The following is a 26,270-nucleotide window of genomic DNA, read 5'->3' as shown; positions in this document are numbered from 1 at the left end:
CTAGGGCACTGTTACAGTTCTTTAAGTTCTATAAACGTGGTTGAAAAGCAGTAATGTTTCGGCCTCTTTTCACAGGGCCCTAGTGGTCATTCCCAGTATGTAAATTGACCGGTTGATTCATTTTTCGGGTAAAATCTGAGGTGTTATGAAGCGTCTCAATGTGTGTTAAAACCGTCAGCACTTTCTGTGATCTTCCAAAACCTACTTTTTCATTTCTTCTTGTTGGATGCGCTATGTTTTTTTTTTTTTTGCGGCAGCTCGTTCAAAGCATTCTTAGATTCTGAAGCATTGATTATTGCTTTTATTTATTGATTGGTTTATTTTAGCCCTTATTTAAACTCAGAGTTCATCAAGTGTGGCCCTCATTTGCAATGTAGCCAAGCTGAAGCATAAAATATGGATTAAGGAAAAGATAATGATAATAAATATTTGCCGTATGTGTTAAAGAAAAATATATATATATTGGAGACTATAAAACATGAGTGATGAGTAACTAATATTCTTATTTATATGTTTTCTTGCTCAAAATAAGAGTTTGACACTGACCATATATAAATCGATGGATTTTGAGCTTTATTAACTTTAATTATTATTATATAATTATTTATTAGAGTTAATTATTATTAACTTTAATTATTAACTGCATTTAATGCAGCAGCATCAATAATCACATCGATAGTTATTAATGTTACTGAAGTAGGGTAAAGGGCAGAAATGTCGGCCTGTGCAATAGGGTTAAATATATTAGGCCTCGCTGTGCTGCAAAATGAGGGCATTTTCCTGCATAATTTATGTTAATTAATATTCTGCATTAAAGTTCCATTAGAACCCATTTATTTGGGACTCTCTAGGCTCTGTGCTTAATTGGTTTATGGGTACACACATATACACACACCCCTCTAAACACGCCGGTGTTCCACTGATCAAAGCTAATTTTCTGAAGTTCAATTTTCCTGCATTTAATTAATTATTCATGAGCTCAGCATCTACCCCCCCACCCCCTACACCCAGACTCCTCACCTCATCCAGCTTGGTCTGTCGGCAGGGGAAGGAGAAAGTGAAGCCCAGAGGCAGTTTCTTGTCTTTGATGCCCATTTTGTCCAGGAAATTGGCCAGGCACTCTGCGATGTGGTCAAAAAGCTGGTCAACAGGGAGACAGGAGTTAGTGATAAGGTCAGTTGGTCTAAGCCCACATTATAGTCCACACACTTCCTGTATCGTGGTAATGTTGACATCTGGGGTGAAATGAATCACCTTGACCACAACACCACCCTCAAAAGGTTCATTAGATTAAAAAAAATACAATTAATGACCAATGAAGTGCATCTAGAGTCGTGAAAAAAAAAAATACTACAAATAAGGACGATGAAAACATTTGGAGATCTGATCGTGATGTGGTCAACACTCAGAGATGGAGGTCATTCACTTTAGGTCCCTTCTTTAATCATTGTGTGTTCCTGCTCTTGGGTTGACCTTGCAAGGACAGCCTGACCTGGCCATGTTGGTCAGCTGTTTTGCTCGTAAATAATGTAGTAAGGCTGATTTCAAACTGTTGCTCATAGCACTTTGTGGAGGAGGACATCCTTATCCTGAGAAAATAGCTCGGTTATGCAGCTCCAGGTGCCTCCAGAACTTCACTGGAGCTTTAAAAAAATGGGAGGAACAGATGTACGGACATTTGGGTGGATGTCCTCTTCTTCTTCTAGCCATGCTCGAAATCAGTGTTCCTCAACCCTGGTCCTGGAGACACCTTACCCTAGACATTCCAGTGCTTTCCCTGCTCCCATCCCGTTCAGTGCTGCGGGGGGGGGGCTATAACTGCCAACAGAATAGGACTCAAACAGAATTCACCAGGCATGGGCTAGAGGGGGGTATAAATCTCTCTGGAATGATGGATGGATGTTGCTCCATTCAGTACTTATGGGATGAGCTGGAGAGTTTGGGATAAGTTGAGGTGAGCTCACCAACTAAATGCTCTGGTCTTCTTCTCTGGACAGTAGAGACAGTTACTCCAACGAAAGCAGGATCAACTCTTTTTAACAGCCTTGATTTCAGACGAAACAATGAATGAGCAGGCGTCCCAATACTTTTGTCATTTAGTGTAGTGTTGTTAAATCTGCTCATTTCCAGTAAAATACCAGAAAGTGCATCTCTTCCCTAGTGGACAGGCTTGACCCTTAAGCCTCAGTTATCTGTGTGGGCCCAGAAGTCCTGCTTTGAGAAGAAGCACCTTATTGCTCGGGGGTCTCTCAAGGCGTTCTCAACTGCTAGCCTTGGTCATGAACTCCTGACATACTCGAAGTGCATCAGGGAGCGCCTTCCACTCTGAAGCAACTTTGACTTCGTGACGTCAAGTGATTTTGTGGTTTGAGGCATGCAGCTCGAGCATTTCTCGGATAAGCATCACTGCGGTTACTTATCGACGGCAACTCATCCAACCGGTCTACCGGTGTCCATGGTAACCAGTCTATCCAGTTATGGTCAATTCTGCACAGTCTGATGACAAAAAGGGGTCACAGTATTAGGGCAGCCTTACTGGGCCATGTGGAAAATGGACAGGAATTTCTCATTTTAGAGAAAGAAAGAAGCTGCACTATATGGACAAAAGTATGGGGACACCTCCTCAATCATTGTTTTTTTTCTGAAATCAAGGTGTATTGATGATCTCCACCCCACCTAATCCCAAAGGTTTTGGATGGAGCGCCACCCAACACATCACTGCTCCACAGCTCAATGCTGGGAGGGCTTTATACCCCTCTATAGCCCACGCCTGGCATTATCAGGCAGCATGGTGCCAATAGGGTCATGTTGGTAGATCCAGAGCTCCAGAGAGTCCTATTCTTTTGGTAATACTTCTCTACAGGGACTAGACAAGCTGTGTGCATCTGCACATCTGTGTTGGCAATGGATGCAACGTAGAAGGGGCGCTCACAAACATCTGGACATAACATGCATCTTGTGAGCTAGTCTGAAGAACAGAGCTCGGTTCCTCCAGGTTCCTCAGGTCCAGCACGGCGTGGAGCATGCGTTCAACTCAATCAACAGCAGCAGCAGCAGCAGCAGCTCACCTGATTTACCATCTTAAGCCCTGATTTACCACCAAACCAGGTGTTGATCTGAGGAGAACTCTAAATAATACTAGACTCCATGAGGAGTCCACTAGGCCTGGGCCATTAAACAAGACGACACCAAGACGTTATCCAGTCCAGCTCTATGGAATGCTGAAGAGTTCTGAAGACCACTTCCCCACCATCTCAACAGAGGAGAGCGTTGGATGTCCATTTGATTGAAGTTCTAGCTTTTAAGACATGAATTTTTGCATTTTCTCAACCCTGCAGTGATTTCAGCACTCCTCCCGATCCAGACAGAGCAGAGAGACAAACATCCTAGAAATTAGGAGCCTCCAATTCATTACGTCTCTATTGAAATGTCCATTGAATGCAAGTCGTGGAGTGTTTTTCCCTTTTCAAAGGTCAATGTCTGGCTATTAACCGCAGACAATGCTGGACAACATCTCTCCTAATTAAATTCTTCTTCAAACACTGCATGCTTTGATTTTAACCATGGACACTGTTGTCATGGTAAACGTCCAGACTCCAATCGCTTCTTGGAAGGCCTTGTGAGCACCAGACACCTTTTGGAAAGGAAACTTTTCCTTTAGAAACCACAAAACAGCAGATAAAAGCTGAAATGAAGGTCCCATTTCCATCGGCAGCCGGAGACAGCACATTTACATTTACGGCAGTCAGCAGACGCTCTTCTCCAGAGGGACTTACAAAAGTGCTTCACTGTTTACTCAGAAAATTCGCTTAGAGGTTTGTAGAGACTAGAGTCAAAGTTTAGACTCAACTAAATATAGAAGTCAGTCTGGAGACCATAATACTCTACTCTCTGCTCAAGTCCTCTCAGAAGAGGAGGGTCTTCAGTCTGGGTTTGAGGACAGCGAGCGCTGGACTCTGCTGTTCGGACACCCAGAGGAAGTTCGTTCCACCACTTCGGTGCAGGACTGAGAAAAGTCTGGACGCTCGTCTTCCGTGGATCTTAAAGGATGGCGGGTCAAGCTTAGCCGTACTTGAAGCTGGAAGGGCTCTCGGTGCAGATGACCATCAAGTACGGAGGGTCTGGCTGGTACGGTCTTGGCTCTGCAGCTACAACTGGCCTGTGTGATGCTGGCGGTCGCGGGCGTCTGCTAGCCGAAGCATTAGAGCTGGGTACCAAGTGCTCTCCTCAGAGTGCGTTGTCAGGTTGCCTGGTGACGCTACATCAGCATCGTCTGAGCAGTGGCTGGTTGCTCATGTGTCGGAGGAGGTAATAAATTTGGGGTGAGGAACGGTCTCTAAGTAGACCCTATTGACCTTTAATTAAATACCCCTGCTCTACAGCAACCACACATGCCCCTCACCGTCAGTCACTGTGTCCGATATCAAGCATCATCTACAGGGGTATCTAGGCTGTGGAGCAGTGCAGCTGCCTTCTCTGAAATGATGATGATGATGATGATTAAGTCCCATAACTGTTCACCCAAATCCAATTTCATGTGGCTGACTGCCATCAAATTCTCCTCACAGCAATGTTCCAACATCTAGTGCACATCTCTCCCAGATGGGCAGAGGCCGTTATTTGGACAAACCCTCTCTCACCTTGAAACTGAATACAGATACACACCTCGCCCCCACTGCCCCTCATGAGGGTCTCTGGAATGGCGTAGATCTGATTTTCCATCTCCACCTTCTGCTTTCCATTCGCAGACACCTTCACAAGCAGGACGCGGAAATTGGTCCCTCCCAGATCCAGCGCCAGGAAATCGCCATTTTCTGCACCAAAGAAAGTGGAAAAACGGGTGAAGTCATGCTGAAGCAGTTTCAAACCATCAGAAGGAGGAGGAGGTTTAGGCCCTGATCACAGTACTCTAGTAATCCTGGATAGAAAGGGCCCTAATTTAGGGGGGCGTGTCGATGTGGCTTTGCTATGGTAACGGCGGGAAAAGTTTGCCTTGCTCGTCTCGAAACGCTCAAAAAAGTCATGTACTGAGTCTCTTAATTAATCATGGGTGTGTTTTTTGGGGGGCGTAATGTGCAGTGACGAACCAATCAGCTTGTCTCTCGACGTTCCCTTTAAGAGCCAGGTGCGGTCAGAATGACCTCTGACTATTGACGAACGTCTGTCTAGACTGTTTTCAGTCAGTGAAGCTCCTCCTGTGTTTCCCGTTGCTGAGGTACACAGCAATATGCCAGAAACTGACCTGAACGCCCCTAATTTTCAGACCACCACGCCAATCAGCAGAGATATATTCACAACCAGCACTGCTGTTTAAACAACGTAGACAGAAGGCATGAAAATAAGACTGTTGGCGGGGTGGAAGATAGCGATGAGCATCGTGACGTGCCCTCATTCCAGGTTTCTCCTGATTTACCATCATTAAGCCCTGATTTACCAAACCAGGTGTTGATCTGAGGAGAACTCTAAATAAATCTAGACTCCATGAGGAGAACTCTGGATTATTTGGGCGTAGCGTGAAGGAAGGAGTCCACACCTCACACTGCTGCACTGCAACATCTAATCTTAAATGAATCAACACTGATAATGTTTCAACATCAACACCCATTTCTGTTCTTTATGAGGTCATGAGGAGTCAAGTCAACTTGTCAACACTCACACCGATAGATTTCTGCGCTGACACCATAACCGATAATTATGTTTTCTCGTATCGTGATAAATTGTGTTATGGCGATAACTATTAGCTTTTCTGAGCATATGGAGGAGACTGTTAGTGCTTAATAAACACTGATCAGCTGCAGGTTTCATTACTAGCAGTGTAATTAGACTGGGTTAATTAGAATCACTGTATTCAGTACAGGAGAGGATCTGATAGTAGTTTATAAGAATCTGTCGCTACTGATGTTTTTAAGTCAGTGATTTACATGTATCGTGATAAATATCGTAATATCGTAAAAAAAAAAAAAGGCTTTAAATATCGTGATATAGTATTTTTACCATATCGCCCAGCTCTACTATCAGCAGCGATCATTTTAATGTTACTTTAGTTTTGTACATATGTTTGAAAGACGCCCAAACCCATTCACACACCATCTTACGCATTACTCACACTCGAATGCTTAGCAAGAGCCTGACGATTCGATACGCATCGTCATACAGGGCTCACGATTCAGTATACTGTGATACTGGAAGCAAGACGGTATAAATACTGCTATTTATTTTTTATTTATTTATTTAATCACAACATAATTTTCATTAAAAATGTATACAAATAAGTTTTAATAATAATAATAATAATAATAATAATAATAATAATAAAATGAAGTCTTCAGATCCCACTGTTCTGATTGGATAAAAAGTCAACACTATATGTCGAAAAGTTTGTGGACACCCTTTCTAATGAATGTATTCAGACACTTGATTTGTACATCTGTGTCAGCAATGGGTGCAACTTGCACAACACACACACACACACATACACACATACACACATACATACATACACACACACACACACACACAAGCTTGTCTAGTCCCTGTAGAGAAGAAGTACTGCCAATAGAATAGGACTCTCTGGAGCAGATCAACCAACATGACCCTATTGGCACCACAGAGGTTTACAGAGCAGTGGAACAGTATTTTTCAAACTTTCGGGATGAGTTGGGGCAGAGATCATCCAACATCCTGACCTTTGCCTACACTCTCACATCAATGTTCTTCTCCAAAATCTAGGAGAAAGCCACCTAGATGCAGTTACTCCAACAAAAGCAGGATCAGTTCTTTTTAATACCCTTGATTTCAGAAGAAACCCTGAACTCAGCAGGTGTCCCAATACTTTCGTCCATATATCGAAACGCAGCACAAACCGAACCACTGTCCATGTCAAAGTATTGGAAAGTACCGAAGCACTCTCAGCACAGGACAGCCATACTGCCCCAGCAGTTCCTCATAAAAACGGGAGGCTATTGTGCGAATTCAGCTCGTCAGCCCTCCCACGCGTCACACGTTCACCTCTCCGTCTACAGAAACGCCAGCGCAGCACTGCTGTAATAACACGCCGCTCCTTCTTCCAAAACCTGGGGCCCATCGACGACCTTCACTCCCACAAAACTTTATATTCATCATCTGAAAAGTCAGCCCGTTTCAATAAAACCGTACAATACAGCAATATAAGCGATGTGGCCGTGCAATTAAAGAAGTGTTTGGGAGTTGTGCGCGTTATAAAAAAATTCCTTATACCTCGGAGCGGGCCGGAGTCAACACTCAGATACCTAAGAGGCATTGGATCTCGGCTGGCACGACTACTGCCTTACCGCCACTCCAGATTCCTGAGACACAAGACACAAGCTTCATTTAACGGTGGAGGACGGTCTGGAGACACGAGGACCTGGAGGACAAGGACGTGAACGGATGGAGCTCGGGGACAAAGAGAAGAAGCATAGATAGAGGAAGGGAAATGATCACCTAAGATAAAAGAAAAAAAGAGAGTGTGCGAGAGCGGGCGAGATAAGAGCGAGAGAGAGCAATGAAATAACTCCTGTTGAACAAACAGAGCTATCTGAAGGACTTCTGCGTAACGGGCCAATAAAGGCCCGAGTCAATAACGCAAAGCAAACAAAGGCTTGGAGACACTTCTCTCAGGAAAGATCCACATGACTTCCCCCCCAAAGCTCGCTTCACAACCTGACTGTCTGACCTTAAAGCTCAGGCCACACACACACACACACACACACACACACACACACACACACACACACACACACACACACACACACTCATACACACACAGCGCTCCGGACTCCACTTCCGTCAGTAATAAGGCCTCGTTCCAGGAACAGGTGCATAACGTCCTTGTCTGGAATGATGGGGTCATCTCTGTATTCTTACTCACACACATGTTTGTTTTACTATACGTAGTGAGGACTGCCGCAGAGTAACGCTACCCCTACTCCTAAACTTAACCTCACTAACCTCATCTGAACTACACCCGAATTATTGGCTTACTACACCCTAAACAACCTGACTGTCTGACCTTAAAGCTTAGGCCACACACAGCCACATGACCCATGTCTGTCTGTCTGTCTGTCTGTCTGTCTGTCTGTCTGTCTGTGGCAGATCAGCGGTTAGAGCGCCGGCATATCGATAACAGGGTTGTGGGTTCGATTCCCGGGCTCGGCAAGCTGCCACTGTTGGGCCCTTGAGCAAGGCCCTTTACCCTCTCTGCTCCCCAGGCGCTGGAGTTGGCTGCCCACCGCTCTAGGGGTGTGTGTGTGTACTCACTGCCCCTAACACGTGTGTGTGTGTGTGAGTGTGTGTGTGTGTTCACTACCAGATGGGTTAAATGCGGAGGACACATTTCGCTGTACAGTGTTAAATACGTGCACCTTTAAACCTTTAAAACCTAACTACTGTCATACTACACCTGAACCTAATCCGATTCCTACACCTAAAACTATCAACCCCAACTTTAAACCTAACCCTAATCTTAACCACAGTACACCTACACCCTTACCTCAAATCTAAACCTAATCTTAACCCTAATCATACCATCCCTAAACCTAAACGTAGCCATAACTGTTGTTCTACCATTATCTTACTACCTAATCTTAAACCTAAGCCTAATCTTAACCCTAATCCTAACCATGCTAGACCTAAACTTAACCCCAATTTTACCCTTACCTCAAATCTAATCCTAATCTTAACCCTAACCATTTTAGCCTAATCATATTATACAAAAGTCTAACCCTAATATTAAGCCCAATCATAACCACACTACACCCTAAACCTAGCCCCTAACCTTAAACCTAACTGAAACCCTAATCCTACCCACACCACACCTAACCCTAATCCTACCCACACCGCACCCTAATCCTACCCACACCACACCTAACCCTAATCCTACCCACACCTCACCCTAATCCTACCCACACCTCACCCTAATCCTACCCACACCACACCTAACCCTAATCCTACCCACACCTAACCCTACCCACACCACACCCTAATCCTAAACACACTACACCTAACCCTAATCCTACCCACACTACACCTAACCCTAATCTTACACACACCACACCACACCCTAATCCTACCCACACCACACCCTAATCCTAAACACACTACACCTCACCCTAATCCTACCCACACCACACCACACCCTAATCCTACCCACACCACACCCTAATCCTAAACACACTACACCTCACCCTAATCCTACCCACACCACACCTCACCCTAATCCTACCCACACCACACCTCACCCTAATCCTACCCACACCACACCTAACCCTAATCCTACCCACACCACACCTAACCCTAATCCTACCCACACCAAACCTAACCCTAATCCTACCCACACCACACCTCACCCTAATCCTACCCACACCTCACCTAACCCTAATCCTACCCACACCACACCTAACCCTAATCCTACCCACACCACACCTCACCCTAATCCTACCCACACCACACCTCACCCTAATCCTACCCACACTACACCTAACCCTAATCCTACCCACACCACACTACACCTAACCCTACCCACACTACACCTAACCCTAATCCTACCCACACTACACCTAACCCTAATCCTACCCACACTACACCTAACCCTAATCCTACCCACACTACACCTAACCCTAATCCTACCCACACTACACCTCACCCTAATCCTACCCACACCACACCTCACCCTAATCCTACCAACACCACACCTCACCCTAATCCTACCAACACCACACTTCACCCTAATCCTACCCACACTACACCTAACCCTAATCCTACCCACACCACACCTAACCCTAATCCTACCCACACCACACCTAACCCTAATCCTACCCACACCACACCTAACCCTAATCTTACCCACACCACACCTAACCCTAATCCTACCCACACCACACCTCACCCTAATCCTACCCACACCACACCTCACCCTAATCCTACCCACACCACACCTCACCCTAATCCTACCAACACCACACCTCACCCTAATCCTACCCACACCACACCTCACCCTAATCTTACCCACACTACACCTCACCCTAATCCTACCCACACCACACCTAACCCTACCCACACCACACCTAACCCTAATCCTACCCACACCACACCTCACCCTAATCCTACCCACACTACACCTAACCCTAATCCTACCCACACCACACCTCACCCTAATCTTACCCACACCACACCTAACCCTAATCCTACCCACACCACACCTAACCCTAATCCTACCCACACCACACCTCACCCTAATCCTACCCACACCACACCTCACCCTAATCCTACCCACACTACACCTAACCCTAATCCTACCCACACCACACCTAACCCTAATCTTACCCACACCACACCTCACCCTAATCCTACCCACACTACACCTAACCCTAATCCTACCCACACTACACCTAACCCTAATCCTACCCACACTACACCTCACCCTAATCCTACCCACACCACACCTCACCCTAATCCTACCCACACTACACCTCACCCTAATCCTACCCACACTACACCTAACCCTAATCCTACCCACACCACACCTCACCCTAATCCTACCCACACTACACCTCACCCTAATCAATCCCTCAGACCTTCTTCATCTTCAGCTGCTGCAAACATAAACTCTGAGGCCGCTGGGAAAGATTCGGCCCTCAGGTCAAACATTTACCCACAATCACCTGTAATGTGTTCGGCTCCTGATAAGAGATAAGCTACACTGCAGACTCACTCTCTACATGGCAGAGAGCCCAGAGCTACTGCGCTGACCGGTGCCGATCAGCTGGTCGAGTAGTGCTGGGACACCTGCCCATTCCCTGCTTCATTCAAAACCAAGGGTATTGTCCTGCTGCTGGAGTAACCGGCCCTACTGTCCAGGGAAGACTGCTTTCTGCTAGATTCTGGAGGAGCAATGCTGTGAGGATTTGATTGCATTCAGCAACAAGAGCGTTACTGAGGTACTTTGCATATCGTCCGATCCCAGACAGCGATCCGAAACCACTGTTGAATTAATAAGCCATATATCTGACCGTCTGGGAGAGACTGAAGGCGTCAGGGTTGACGGTAATAGCTGTGCTGGATGTCTGTGGACCACAGTGCTGTCTGGGCTCAGGCTGTCAGGGGCTTTATTCCCACGCCTGGCATTGTTAGGCAGATAGGTTCATCTAGTTTATCTGCTCCAGAGAGTCCTATTCTACTGGCAGTTCTTCTCTACAGGGACTATACATGCTGAGTGTGTGTATATGTGTGTGCGTGCACGCAATTGCACCTCTGTGTCATCAATAGGTGTAGCTTAAAGTAGCTGACTGCATTTATAAGAACGTGTCCACAAACTTTTGGACAACTAGTATTCAAAAGTATTTCTGCCATTCAAATGTACTCCGCCCCCTCCCCTTACCTGTGCCGTCAGGTGTGGAGCGGACGAAGGTGGGCAGCATCTTGACGGAGGCGGTCAGGTTGGTGTCCCTGCCCAGGCCCTTGTCCATCTCCCTCCTGAAGCGCCTGGACACGTCCATGAGGTTCTCCTCGGAGAGCCGCATGTGGTACAGGTACTTATCCACCTGAGAAAGGGCAGAAGGAGAGAGCGCAGGTGAATGAGCAGATCACTGGTAGCGGCTTTAAAGGTTCTTCTCACACTTATTTGCTTGCAAAAATGGTTCTTTATGGAACCAAAACTGGATCTGCTTGAGTGATGCCATAGAAGAACCATTTTGGGTTCCACGAAAACCCGTTTTTGTAGGAGAGATGTGTAAAGAACCTTTTAAAGGTTCTCAGAAGTGGATGTAAAGGTTCTTCACACTCATCTCTGCATGTAAAAAATGGTTCTTCATGAAACCAAAAACGAATTGGCTTGAGTGATGCCATAGAGAAACCTTTTTTGGTTCCATGAAGAACCGTTTTTGTAAAGATGTGGGCATGTGAAGAACCCTTCGAATGTTTAAAGAAGCAGATTTGAAGGTTCCTCACACTCACACATTTCTCTTTTACCAAAACGGTTCTCCATGGAACCAAAAACGGATCTGTTAGACGGATGCTCGAGTGAAGAACCCTTTTTGCTTCCATGAAGAACCGTTTTAGTAAAGAAGAGATGTGGGAGTGTGAAGATCCCTTAATTCAGTGAAGAACCTGTAGGTCCTCTTCTTTAAACGTTCTTTAAAAGGTTCTTCTCACACCTATTTGTTTGCAAACATGGTTCTTCATGGAACCAAAAATGGATCTGCTTGACTGATGCCATAGAGAAACCTTTTTGGTTCCATAAAGAACCAATTTTGCAAAGGAGAGATGTGTGAAGAACCTTTTAAAAGGTTCACAGAAGTGGATGTAAAGGTTTTTCACACTCATAAATCTCTGCATTTGCAAAAATGGTTCTTCATGGAACCAAAAAGTTATCTGCTTGAATGATGCCACAGAAGATCCATTTTTGGTTCCATGAAGAAGAGTTTTTTGTGTTTTAAAGGTTCTCAGAAGTGGATGTAAAGGTTCACCAACTACAGGTTCTTCACACGCTCACATCTCTGCATTTACAAAAATGGTTCTTCTTGAGTGATGCCATAGAAGATCCGTTTTTGGTTCCATGAGGAACCGTTTTTGTAAAGGAGAGATGTATAAATGTGTGAAGTGAAGAACCTGTACATCCTCTTCTTAAAACATTAAAAGGTTCTTCTCACACTTATTTGTTTGCAAACATGGTTCTTCATGGAACCAAAAACGGATCTGCTTCACTGATGCCATTTTTGGTTCCATAAAGAACCTGTTTTGCAAATGAGATATGTGAAGAACCTTTTAAAAGGTTCTGAGAAGTGGATGTAATAGTTCACCAATTACAGGTTCTTCACACTCTCACATCTCTGCATTTACAAAAATGGTTCTTTATGGAACCAACAATGGATCTGCTTAACTGATGCCTTTTTTGGTTCCATGAGGAAGCATTTTTACAAAGGAGATGTTTGAAGAACCTTTTTAAAGGTTTAAAGAAGTGGATATAATGGTTCTTCACTAATTAAAATGTTCTACACATCTCTGCATTTACAAAAATGGTTCTTCATGGAACCATGGATAAGTTAACCAGCTTAAGTGAATCCATAGAAGAACCATTTTTATAACAGATGTGTGCATGTGAAGAACCTTTCGAACGTTTAGAGAAGCAGATATAACGGTTCTTCACACTCCAACATCTCTACGTTTACAAAAATGGTTCTTCAGGGTTCTCTCTGGAAAAGCGGTACCCGGATCTGCCCCGATCCAGAGTCACTGGCTGGGATCTGGACATCCCTACTAAAGACCCTTCACTTGACCTAATGCGTCACTCGAACAACCCTTAAGCACCCTTATTATTACAATGTGCCAGAGCTTCAACAGCGAGGGGAGGGAGGGAGGGTGGCACTCCGGAACAGCGGCGGACATGAGAAACCCGAAGGTGTGAAGAAACGCACACACTTCTCCCGCCCAGCGAAGACCAACACAGAACTTAGCACTGGAGAGGTCAGAGAGTTCAGCAGGCCGATAACATCACCGTGTGAGCGGGCGTCACTAGAACCACCAGATCGGAGCGTATGACTAATAAACAGAGAAGCTCCGCCCTTCCCAGCCCACGGTTCTCCACACACTGAAGAAGCAGCAGGCTGGGCTGAGCGCCACAGGCAGGAAGTGCGCTGGTGCAGCTCGTTTCCTCAGGCTGGAAATCCTCTGTAGAGCTGAGGAGTGAAGCTGGTGTGGGGCTTTACTTCCTTTCAGAATGAAATATTATTATTATTATTATTATTATTATTATTACACATCCTACCCCCCCCCTTCCTCCTAGGACACATCCTACCCCCCCTTCCTCCTAGGACACATCCTATCCCCCCCCTACCTCCTAGGACACATCCTACCCCCCCTACCTCCTAGAACACATCCTAGCCACCCCCCCACCCCCACCTCCCAGGACACATCCTACCCCCCCCCACCTCCTAGAACACATCCTACCCCCCCCTACCTCCTAAGACACATCCTACCCCCCCTACCTCCTAGAACACATCCTAGCCCCCTCCCTACCTCCTAGAACACATCCTAGCCCCCTCCCTACCTCCTAGAACACATCCTAGCCCCCTCCCTACCTCCTAGAACACATCCTAGCCACCCCCCCCCACCCCCACCTCCTAGGACACATCCTACCCCCCCTACCTCCTAGGACACATCCTACCCCCCCTACCTCCTAAGACACATCCTAGCCCCCCTCCCTACCTCCTAGAACACATCCTAGCCCCCCTCCCTACCTCCTAGAACACATCCTAGCCCCCTCCCTACCTCCTAGAACACATCCTAGACACCCACCCCCACCTCCTAGGACACATGCTATCCTCCTGCCCTCCTAGATCACATCCTACCCCCCCCAGGATACATCCTACTCCCCCCCCTCCTACGACACATCCTACCCCCACCCTCCTCCTACGACACATCCTACCCCCACCCTCCTCCTACGACATCCCAATCACCCATCAACGCCATAGCAAGCACCTAGCAACTACTTAGCAACCTCATAGCAATCACCTGGGATACCACAGCAACCACCTAGCAGCACCGTTGCAAGCATCTAGACCAGGCTGGGTAGAACAGAGGCAATCGGAGGCTTTTGTCACCACAGCAACCAGCAGAAGCGGCAACATTCGGAAGATCCCCACCCACCACTACCTAATAGAGGGGAAAATCCTCACCATCCTAACCACCAGTTACAGGCGCAGCAGAACTGAGTGTGTACCTCTAGGGGGCGCTCTAGAGCTGTTTAGAACAGCCTGCTGCAGCCAGCGCACTTCCTAAAACTAAAAATGTGATCCTGGCGGGTCAGAATCCTTACAAGCACCTTCACTGTAAAGGGTTAACGGGACAAAGAAAGGACAGACGATGGTCATCTCCAAGCGAAACCTGACCACAGGCTGAAAAGCTAAAAGTAGGACACGGGCCCTTCAAAAGCTCCCTATTGCTCCACTATGTGACTTACATGCTTACCTCATTCTCTCACCACACACACACACACACACACACACACACACACGAGACGATCCCCAAGTAACCAGACTTGCGCAACCCAAGAGGCCGCTCTAGACATGTGACTCGACACACACACACACAGGGCCTTGTACAAGCAACCCCACTCACCCCACCTCCCCTCGCCTCGCCTCGCCTCCTCTCCCCAGCCCGGTACAGCAAACAGCACCACCACTGTGCCTCAGCTGTTAAAATAAGGCCGTATGATCAATAAACGCGCCTTTACTGTTTGTGTGAACCAATCAGCCATAACATTAATACCACCTCCACTCACCATACAGGGGCTCCACCCAGTGACGGTGGTGCTGTGAGGATTTGACTGCATTCAAGGATGACCATCAACCCTGCCTCACCCATAAAGTACTGGATGGAGCTCCACCATGCATCATTCCACAGAGCACAGTCCTTCCACTGCTCCACAGCTCCTCAATGCTGGGGGGCTCCATACCCCTCCTCTAGCCCACGCCTGGCATTAGATTAGGCAGCATGGTGCCAATAGGCTCATGATGTTTACAGGACTCTGCTCCTATTGGCTGGACTTCCCCACGGGGCCTAGACAAGCTGTGTATCAGCCTAGAAACCGACATGCAGGTTTGGGCAGTGGGGGCACCTTGCCCCCGCACATTTTAGTGGACCCCTGCACCCCTGAAAGGGCTTGGTAATGAGCTGATTAGTGCCTCCAGGACTGAGGGAGTTGAGAATTACTGGGTTATTGGATCACAGGTCCTTCACCCAGGGGTGCTGCACTCGGACACCAAGCTACTACACTGGCGGAGAACATCCAGGACAATTGTGTGTGACCCCAAGCCTTACACACGTTCAGTAGGAGGCCATACACCGATCAGCCATAACATTAAGACCACTGGCAGGTGGTCTAAACGGTCAGTTCTTGAAGGCTCAGACTTCTCCCACATCGAGTTCCTCCCAACAGGGTCATAGGAGGTTATTTCCACGATTAGGTAGGTGGTCAAGTTCATAGACGTGGTTGGTCTTTGTGGGTGGGGACTGTTCAGGTCAAAAGGTCAGAACCACCCCAAATCCGCCAGCATCAGTATAAGATCAAGCCGGGCCTGCCTTTTCCACGGTTACTGCTTAAACCGACAAGGTGACCGCTTCTTCGACAGCCACCATCCCGAGCACCACAAGGGCCCCTATTCAGATTTCAGCCAGTGGTCCAGCTCCTCAGTTATAACGCCTCTGCTCGGGTCTGCTGTATGATGTTTACATAGTTCATTATCGGCTGTGTCCTCGAAAAAATACATGTAGTACATTTCATTCAGCGAATCCATGACGAGCGAGAACAAAAATGAAGCCGAGCTGATAGCCACGGCCATCCGCAATGATATGACGTCTCCGACAAGGACGAAGGAGAACGTCCTTCCAGTACAGGAGGCTATAATCGCCCATATGAACTGAGGAGCTGAGGGTGGCGATAAGCCGAGACGGTCCCTGAACGATCAGGAGCCGTGAGACTAAGACAGCAGCTGGCCTCCAAACGTTGAGTCAGCAAGTCCGGATACTTTGAGGTGCGCCCACTGCTGAAACGGAAAATAGCAAAGCACTGACCACTAGAACAGAGCAGCCGGACATGACGGGGTACAAAGACCTCCAAGCAACGCGAAACCTTGAGCTCCATCTAATACCTGTGGAATGAGCTGGAGTGCCAGACCTGACCATCCCACATCAGTTAGTTCCCAACCTCACTGATGCTTTTAGAGTGGCTGAGTTCAATCAAATCCTAACAACAATGTTCTAAATTAATTTCGTTTAGTGTAAAGTCTTCCCAGAAGACAAACACCCGGTAAATACCCCTGATTTGAGAAGAAACAGCGTCCAAAGTGATCATCCAACAGCAGTACTTGACCTTAGTGATGCTTTTAGCGTGGCAGAATGCAATCAAATCCTCACAGCAATGGTCCAACATCTAGTGTAAAGCCTTTTTCAAAGTAGAGGCCATTAAACACCCCTGATTTCAGAACTGTAAAGTGGAGAACTGTGGTCACACATAGAGGGGTACAAACCCTTCCAGCATTGGACCTGACCTCACCGATGCTTCTGTGTGGCCGTATTCAATCAAACCGAATTCAATCCCTCACAGCAATGGAGTTAGTTAGTGGAGGCAAACTCTCCATCAATACCTCCGGCTTCAGAAGAAACGATGGACAACGTGGAGATCTACCGTACGGTCAACATGGTCAACGGACCGGCCACATATAGAGGGGTAGCATTGGAGCTGTGGAGCATTCTCTGGAATTATAGGGGTCCATCCAATACCTTTGATATGGTGATGTGGCTGAATTCAATCAAATCCTCACAGCAATGTTCCAGAAAGGTAGAGGCGGCTGCTGCAGCGAAGGAGGGTCCTGCAAACGTCCTGTTAATCCCCCTGATTCCAGAAGAATCGACGGACCAAATGAGGAACTCTGTGGAAAGGTGCTTCACGATGCCATAGAAGAACCACTGTTGGTTCTATAAAGAACCTTAGTTCTTTAAGAGTGTGAAGAACCTTCATAACCTTGGTTATGAGTCACACTCATCCATCTCTATTAAAATAAGCTTCATCTACTCCATCGCCATCGGCCCGAACAGAGCGTGCAGGTCCTAAGGGGTCCTAAGACCCTGGGGCCGAGGGCCAGGTCTCCCAGTGGCTGGTGGACACTTCACAGAACATCCTGTCCTGCCGATGGAGGACACGCAGGCTCTGTTCACGCCACGAGGAGAGCTTGTGTGGGTTCATACCGAAGCGGAACGAGACGGGCTGAATGCGAGGTATTTACGGGTTTGCGGTCATGTGCCCGAGCCCGAGTGAAAGGAGCTTGATTGACGCAATCAACTGGGCGAAGTGGCGTCATTAGGAGGTTATTTATCAAACCCACTTGAGCTCGTACGGACTCTGGAAATGCCCTCGGGCCACGGGATGACTAGTTAACCTGAAAACCCTTGAGCGGCCTGGAGGAGAGCTGCACCTCGGAGCAGCCAGTCACTCCCACTCGCTTCCCCAGGAGCTCCTGTCCCTGTGACAACCGGGTCCCTGTGCTAGGAGGCAGAAGGCAGCGTTCCACTCGTCTCTCGGGACGGCACCGCTCACATGCTGTCGGGTTCAGGGCGCATCGGTACAAAGCCAGAACCTCAAACACTGCAGTTCCTCCATCAAAAGAACGTCCGGGCTGGCGTTCCCAAAATGCTTAGAACGTGTAGTAAGCTCTTATAATTACCCATTCGTCAAGCATCTGACCCATTTCCAACACTTTAACCCCCAACAAATCCTCTGTAAAATGAAAACCAGCGAGTTTCAATCTGGGGGAACGTAACAGGATGGTAAACAGGCCAAACTTACTATTAATACATCGGTAAACAAGGTGACCGGATTCTCTCGAACGTCTTCTGTTGTCAACAGTCGTTTGCAGAGATCTGAGCACCCCTGATGAAACAGGTTTGTAGAAATATGCATAAAGAAGCACAAACCCTCTGCTGCTCCTGCTGTTCGTTTACTTAAACACCAGCGTTTAGGCCGTGTTAACTGGAGATTTAGTAGCTTTTTTAAATTGATTAATTGTTGTTGTTGTTTTAAGTTCTATTAATGCTTATGAGTTTTTATTCATTTGATGTCAGATCAGCATCAGAAATCCTCTCTATCTGTGATACCTCACAAAGGGTGAGGCTGCATTTTTACTATGTCACCCACCTCTATAGAGAAGCAGCATTTAGCAGTCAAAACCTGTCGCGCGCACACACACACACACACACACACACACACGCACACACACGCACACACACGCACACACACGCACACACGCACACAGAAAATCAATCAGAATAATCAGATATCCTCCTCTTATCTTAGTAAAGAGGATGTTTGATTTGCCTCACATCCTCTCTCTCTCTCTCACTCTCTCACACACACACACACACACAGTCACTTATACACACACTCACACAGTCACCCACCCACCCATGTTTACTCACACACACACACTGACACTTGTAAACATACACACACACAGACAGACACACACACAGAGACAGACATACTGCCACTTGTACACACACACTCAGACACACACACAGACAGACATATACACTGCCTCTTGTACACACACACACTCATACACTGCCACTTGTACACACACACTCATATACACTGCCACTTGTACACACACATTCAGACACACAAAGAAACTGACACACTCATATACACACACACACACACTCAGACAGACACATTTTAGACACACACTCATACACTGCCACTTGTACACACACACACACACTCAGACAGACAGACACATTTAGACACACACTCATATACACTGCCACTTATACACACACACACACACACACACTCATATACACTGCCACTTATACACACACACACACACACACTCATATACACTGCCACCTGTACACACACACACACACACACACACACACTCAGACAGACAGACACATTTAGACACACACTCATATACACTGCCACTTATACACACACACACACACACACTCATATACACTGCCACCTGTACACACACACACACACACACACACACACACACACTCAGACAGACAGACACATTTTAGACACACACTCATATACACTGCCACTTATACACACACACACACACACACTCATATACACTGCCACCTGTACACACACACACACACACACACACACACACACACACACACACACACTCAGACAGACAGACACATTTTAGACACACACTCATATATACTGCCACTTGTACACACACATTCAGGCACACACAGACACACACACTCATATACACTGCCACCTGTACACACACACACACACACACACACACACACACACACACACTCAGACAGACAGACACATTTTAGACACACACACTCATATACACTGCCACTTGTACACCCAATTCAGGCACACACAGACACACACACTCATATACACTGCCACCTGTACACACACACACACACACACACTCAGACAGACACTCAGACAGACAGACACATTTTAGACACACACTCATATAAACTGCCACTTGTACACCCAATTCAGGCACACACAGACACACACACTCATACACACTGCCACCTGTACACACACACACACACACACACACACACACACACACACACTGCAATAACCTCAGAGCCATTCATAAAGAGCAGATGTTGAAGGCCGACCGGCCGGCCTGGCTGTCGTGGTGGTGACGCACTGTTCTAGTGGTTCAGGTTACACCGGCCGCTCAGGGGCTTTTCACACAGCTACACGTCCTGGCAGGAAGCTCCAGGTTCTGCTGGGCTTTCAGAGCCAGTCTTCCAGCCCACCATGAAGCTGCCGGACCACCTCAAGCACACGGAGTGATGGGACCTCATGCATGGAGCTGCTAGAGGAAGATAACACCTAGATACATCATTGAAGAGATGGCTGTGACGGTGCCACCTCTACCACCACCACCACCACCACCTCCTCCTCCTCCTCCTCCTCCTCTACACCCCTCCCCCTCACTTCCTCCTCCCCCTCCCCTCCTCTACATCCTCCTTTAGAGAAATGCGGAAACTGAGCTATAGAAGAAGCCATGGAGCCCAACACGCTCATACAGCCACCATGAAGGCCTCAGTATGAAGCTGCAGGGTCCCTGAACAGGGTCCCAGGGTCCCTGAACTTCCCCTCCAATGACGCAACGCTCCTTCTCATGACTTCTCAGACACGTGTAGACAGCCTGGCCAAGACACCACGAGCTATGGTAGACAGATAGACAGCTACCCCCCCCTCAACTTCTCTAGGAACAACGTGAGGTCTCTAACCCGGCCGTGTAAACGTTAGGAGCAGAACCGAACCCAGCCCAGCCCAGGTGAGGTGAGGTGAGGTGAGGTGAGGTGACCTCTGCCGGCTTTCCAGCCAAGTTTAGGGAGCTACTCACATTTTGCACCTGGTCATGCTGGAGCTCAGTCACGTAATACGCCAGCAGATGGGAGGCTATCATCGCCGATGTTTCCTCTGTTGTGTCCCCGCTTGCCCTCGTCGTGTCTGCCCCTGGCTGGGTGAGCTGGCCGCCGGTCCTCCTTAACTTTCACTAGTTTCTTCAACGTCTCCCAAACTCTTCCTCCAAGCTCCCCCGAGTGACGTCAGCCGCGCCGTACACGCCCACTCTCCCCTCGTCATTGGACGGAGGCCGCTCGTCATCGCCGTTCCTCGACGCCTATTGGTCCGCCGAAAGGTGTGTCGCGCTTAGTTTGAAAAAATAAAAGATAAAATTAATGAAATATTTTTCTTTGAATGTTTCCTAAATTATATGTTTCAGTCACGTAAATAAAAAAATAAAAACGTTTGTTTAATGTTAAAAAATATATTTTTTTTAATTGAATGAATCCTGTGAGTGCCAGTTAGTTAGCTAGCTAGCATAGCTCTCTGTAATTATAGTTATGTTTTACAATAATACGTTACGTAAAAGTTAGATTTCACCCACATAAAGAAATAAAATATTTATTAAATAAATTAAAATTTTTTTTTTTTAGCGCTTTTCAATAGGCTGTTGCCATGGAGATGGTCTGTGCTAGCTAAGGAAAGGTTAACATATTAGCTAGCTAACTTTTTTTTTTTTACCAGTTAATTTTTAATATATACATACTGAAAAGTTAGATTTCACACACATAAAGAAATAAAATATTTATTAAATAAATTAAATATTTTTTTTAGCGCTTTTCAATAGGCTGTTGCCATGGAGATGGTCTGTGCTAGCTAAGGAAAGGTTAACATATTAGCTAGCTAACTTTTTTTTTACCAGTTAATTTTTAATATATACATACTGAAAAGTTAGATTTCACCCACATAAAGAAATAAAATATTTATTAAATAAATTAAATATTTTTTTTAGCGCTTTTCAATAGGCTGTTGCCATGGAGATGGTCTGTGCTAGCTAAGGAAAGGTTAACATATTAGCTAGCTAACTTTTTTTTTACCAGTTAATTTTTAATATATACATACTGAAAAGTTAGATTTCACCCACATAAAGAAATAAAATATTTATTAAATAAATTAAATATTTTTTTTAGCGCTTTTCAATAGACTGTTGCCATGGAGATGGTCCGTGCTAGCTAAGGAAAGGTTAACATATTAGCTAGCTAGCTAGCTAGCATAGCCCCTAACATTAACGTGTTTTTTCGACCAGTTATTTTTTAATATATACTTACTGAAAAATTTGATTTCACCCACATGAAGAAATAAAATATATGTTTTTAATATTTTTTCTAAAATAAATAATACGTTGGAGTGCTTCGCAAAAGGCTGTTGCCATGGAGATGGTCCGTGCTAGCTAAGGAAAGGTTAACATATTAGCTAGCTAACTTTTTTTTTTACCAGTTAATTTTTAATATATACATACTGAAAAGTTAGATTTCACCCACATAAAGAAATAAAATAAATGTGTTTAATATTTTTTCTAAAATAAGAGTGCATTGCAAAATGGAGATGGTCCGTGCTAGCTAAGGAAGGGGGGCAAAGTTAGCTAGCTAGCATAGCTCTCTAACATTAACGTGTATTTTTTTGTATAGTTAATTTTTTAATATTAGTAAGTTACTTAAAAGTTAGATTTCACCCACATGATGAAATAAAATAAATTAGTTAATTTTTTTTTCCTAAAATAAATAATATGTTTGAGCACATTTCAATAGCTGTTGCCATGGAGATGGCCGTGTTAGCTAAGGGGGACAAAGTTAGCTAGTGCTAGCTACCTACTAGCATAGCATAGCTCTCTAACTAATGTGTTTTGTTGCTTAGTTAAATCTATATTATTAAATTAATTAATTATTAATTTCGTTTATCTATCTATCTAATATATATTATATATAATATATACATATATATTAGATTAGATGGAGAAACTAATTAATTTAATTAATTAGAATTAATTAGAATATACTTCATAAATAAATAAATAAATAAGTCAAACTGCTGACAATCCATATATTCATAAATATTTATAATAATTTTTTCCTCAGATTTTCTTTTGCCAAATATATAGTAAATACATAGTGCTCCTTACACCCTCCTGTTTCTGTATATTTAGTATATTTCAGTTTATTTAGCATTAATGTTAATATTAATTTGTATATTAATGCTGCTCTGCTGTAGAGTGATTACCCATGCTTCACCACAAGCATTTCAATGCATAAATATCCAGACATTTTGTGAAAATGACAAATAAACATTAAACTTGACTAAACGTTTGATTGCGTTACTATAGGCTGTTTCCATGGTGACAGTCAATGCTAGCTAATATTTGGAGGAATATGTTAGTATGGCTCTCTGATTTGTTGATTATATCATTGTTTTATTAATTTATTAGCATGTCTAATGACGTTGCTTGCATAAACGTAAACTGGGCTTTATCCCTGCTTAAAACTCCAACTCAAGGCCAGCTTTTGCTGGTATCTGGGTTCAGATGGTCTAAGCTGAAGCCTTTGAAGGTCAATGAAAGGTTAATTGAAAAAGCTGGTCATCCAGAAGGACGTCTACCCTAGTTAAGCTGGTTAACTCTTGACCAGGATAGCGTATGTCTTTGGGTTTTTTTTTTTTTTTGAGTTTGGTGGACTAGCTTAGCCAACATAAACAAGCTTTTTGGTTGTCTAGCAGGTCATACTGGTTGACTAGTTTGGTCAAGCTGGTTATGCTGGTTGCCTGGATTGGTCATGTAGGACAAGTGGACTTGTGTGGACTGTTGCCAGCGCTAACACTAGCACGAGCCGCCAACCGAGCACCACGCAGCTTGATTTAGGGCGTCAGGGGGTCTTTGCTAACGAATGACAGGAAAAGTTCGCCTTGCTCGGCCCGAAACGCTCAAAAGTCATGTACTGAGTCTCTCAATTAATCAGGGGTGTGTTTTTTTTGGGCCGTAACGTGCAATAATAAACCAATCAGCATGTCTCTCGCCACCGTACCCTTTAAGAGCCAGGTGCGGTCTGTATGACCTCGGCAGGTTGCTATTTCACTGGTGTAAAGCGTGGGGGGGGGGGGAATTCACTGCCAAGATAGCAACGAACGAATGTCTGACTGTTGAAGAACGTCTGTCTAGGCTGTGTTTCCTGCTGTCGAGATACACAGCAATACTTCAGAAACTGACCTGAACACCCCTCATTTCGAGGCCACCGCGCCCATCGGCGTAGATATATTCACAAGCAGAGCTGCTGATTAAACCACGCAGGAGGAAGGCATGAAAATAGACCATTGGCGGGATGGGATAGGGACCCTTGTGGTGTTTTATTGATTACCTTTCACAGTATGTTCACTACACTACAAAATAAAGCAAAGCAACAGTGCAATAAAGAGGAAGGAGAGTCTGTGATGACAAAGCTGTGGAGATATGGAACATATTATGATGTACAGATCTGCCTCCGTCAATTTATATTACATATATGAACACAGCAGCTGCTAAGGTAGGAAAAATATAGTCCTTCTGTCTGGCTGAGAATTTTAGCGAGGCGGTGGAGTGGCATGCATGAAATTGAGGTGTTTGGGCTGGGTCAGTTCAGGTCAGCATTGAGGAGTCGGATGGCCTGGGGGAAGAAACTCTTGCAAAGTCTGGCAGCGCTGACCTGGATGCTCCGGTACTTTCTGCCAGACGGCAGCAGTGAGGAAATGAATGTGTGTTCACTTCATGGCAGTATCATCACCCAGTCTACATTAATCGGATAAAATAAATAGACGGTTAACCCTTTAAACAGCCAATGGGCCGCCGGTGAGCCGAAAGTGTTATTACACACTTCTGTTACCAAAGAATTGCTCCACCAGTTTGTACAGAAGTCCCGGTAGTTGATGTAATACACCTTAGCCTTGGAGTGTTAATGGGTCAAACCATCATCCTGGACATTGTGGCTGTGTCCCAATTGTGTACAACACACTACTACTATAAGTACATTTATGCTGGTCTTGGGGAGTGTAATTCACTTTTACACCACTGCAGTAAATACAAACCGATAAACAAAAACAGACAATCAGCTTGCTTATTACGGATATAGTTCCGCCCTTTTGACAAAAGAGCCAATAGAATAGCTGGTTACACACAAAGTCCCGCCCTTAAACAAAAGAACCAATCATTTTGATTGTACAGATAAAGTTCCGCCCTTCAAGAACAAGGGTCAATCATTTTGCTGGTTATGGATAACAGATTGTGTCAAAATAAAAGTCACTAAGCTAAAAAAGAAAAGCTTTTATATGAAAGCTAAAATTAATATCTTACATTTGCCCTGCTTTTGTCTTTTTGCGAATCTGAAATTCTTTTTGAAAACATTATATTTTATATATAAAACATTATGGTTTTTAAATTTTGACAGACATTTAAGGAGTTTATTCATCTTTTTTATATCAGCTGGAAAGTTCATTAAAACAGTGAATTTTCTGAATAAGGTATCCATCTACTGTCTTCACTGTTAGTTAGCAAACACATAAAACAAGCTCAAGCTACATTTAAAAGGTGATAGCTACACTAATATTAATTGGTAATTGTGCAATTCATAATCTGAATAATCGATTATTTGTTTTAATAATTGATAGATTACTCCACTATCAAAATAGTCATGCGTTGCAGCCCCACTTTCAACTAGCACAAGAATCCTTATATGACTTATATACTTATATGAGCTTCAATTGAGCAATATGAGCACACTCACTATTCCACAACACCATTGATTCCTTTTGGCAAGGAACACAGGGGCACAGTGGCAGCATCTAATTTTCAGGCCTGTGCTCTAATGGCCCATGTGGGCTGTACTCAGACAAGGAGTGGGCCACTTACACACTAATAGTGAGGTCAAAGCCGAACTGCAATCGCACGACTCGAGCGTAGGTAGAACAATTGCTTAGACCAGAGCTTCTCAGCTCCTAGTCTTCGCTAGCTAGTGCATGGTGTTGACGTCCTGGATGGAATTTGAGGAAGAGACTCGCTCTTTTAGACAATGAGGCCTCAGTCTGATGTTAATCAGAGAGAACAAGCTTCACGCTCTGGTTTTGTCCATCAGTAACTTTAGACCTGGTCCGCCACTCCCTTCGGCGGCTATGATTTCACCAGACCGCGATCGGGCTTGATTCCTCTCTGCTGAATGTGGGAAACGTTCCTCAAAGCTCAGGATATTTGCTCATTGAGTTACAGGGTGGACGTGCGATCCAGCACACCGCTGCTCTCTTGCCTCAGTCCAGTCTTGCGACAGTTTCTTGGTGACACAGGTTGTTGCTTACATTTCCTGAGCTTGGAAATCCTTCACTCCTG

General features: G+C 45.3%; 1 protein-coding gene across 1 annotated transcript in view; it reads right to left on the bottom strand.

The window, feature by feature from the left end:
* The window catches only part of hk2 (hexokinase 2), a 76,852-nt gene extending 55,737 nt beyond the window's left edge, over positions 1 to 21,115 (bottom strand). Inside the window, exons 1-4 of the mRNA XM_072665288.1 lie at positions 20,931 to 21,115; positions 11,396 to 11,558; positions 4,666 to 4,814; positions 1,021 to 1,140 (exon numbers count right to left, since the gene is read on the bottom strand). Of these exons, the coding sequence (XP_072521389.1) occupies positions 1,021 to 1,140; positions 4,666 to 4,814; positions 11,396 to 11,558; positions 20,931 to 20,993 (495 nt within the window). The 5' untranslated portion in view covers positions 20,994 to 21,115. The remainder of the gene's footprint in view (positions 1 to 1,020; positions 1,141 to 4,665; positions 4,815 to 11,395; positions 11,559 to 20,930) is intronic.
* Between the last annotated feature and the right edge of the window lie 5,155 nt (positions 21,116 to 26,270).

The sequence above is a fragment of the Salminus brasiliensis genome, chromosome 20 (assembly GCF_030463535.1).
Source record: "Salminus brasiliensis chromosome 20, fSalBra1.hap2, whole genome shotgun sequence".
Taxonomy (NCBI): Eukaryota; Metazoa; Chordata; class Actinopteri; order Characiformes; family Bryconidae; genus Salminus; species Salminus brasiliensis.
This window is presented reverse-complemented; position numbering and strand designations above follow the sequence as displayed.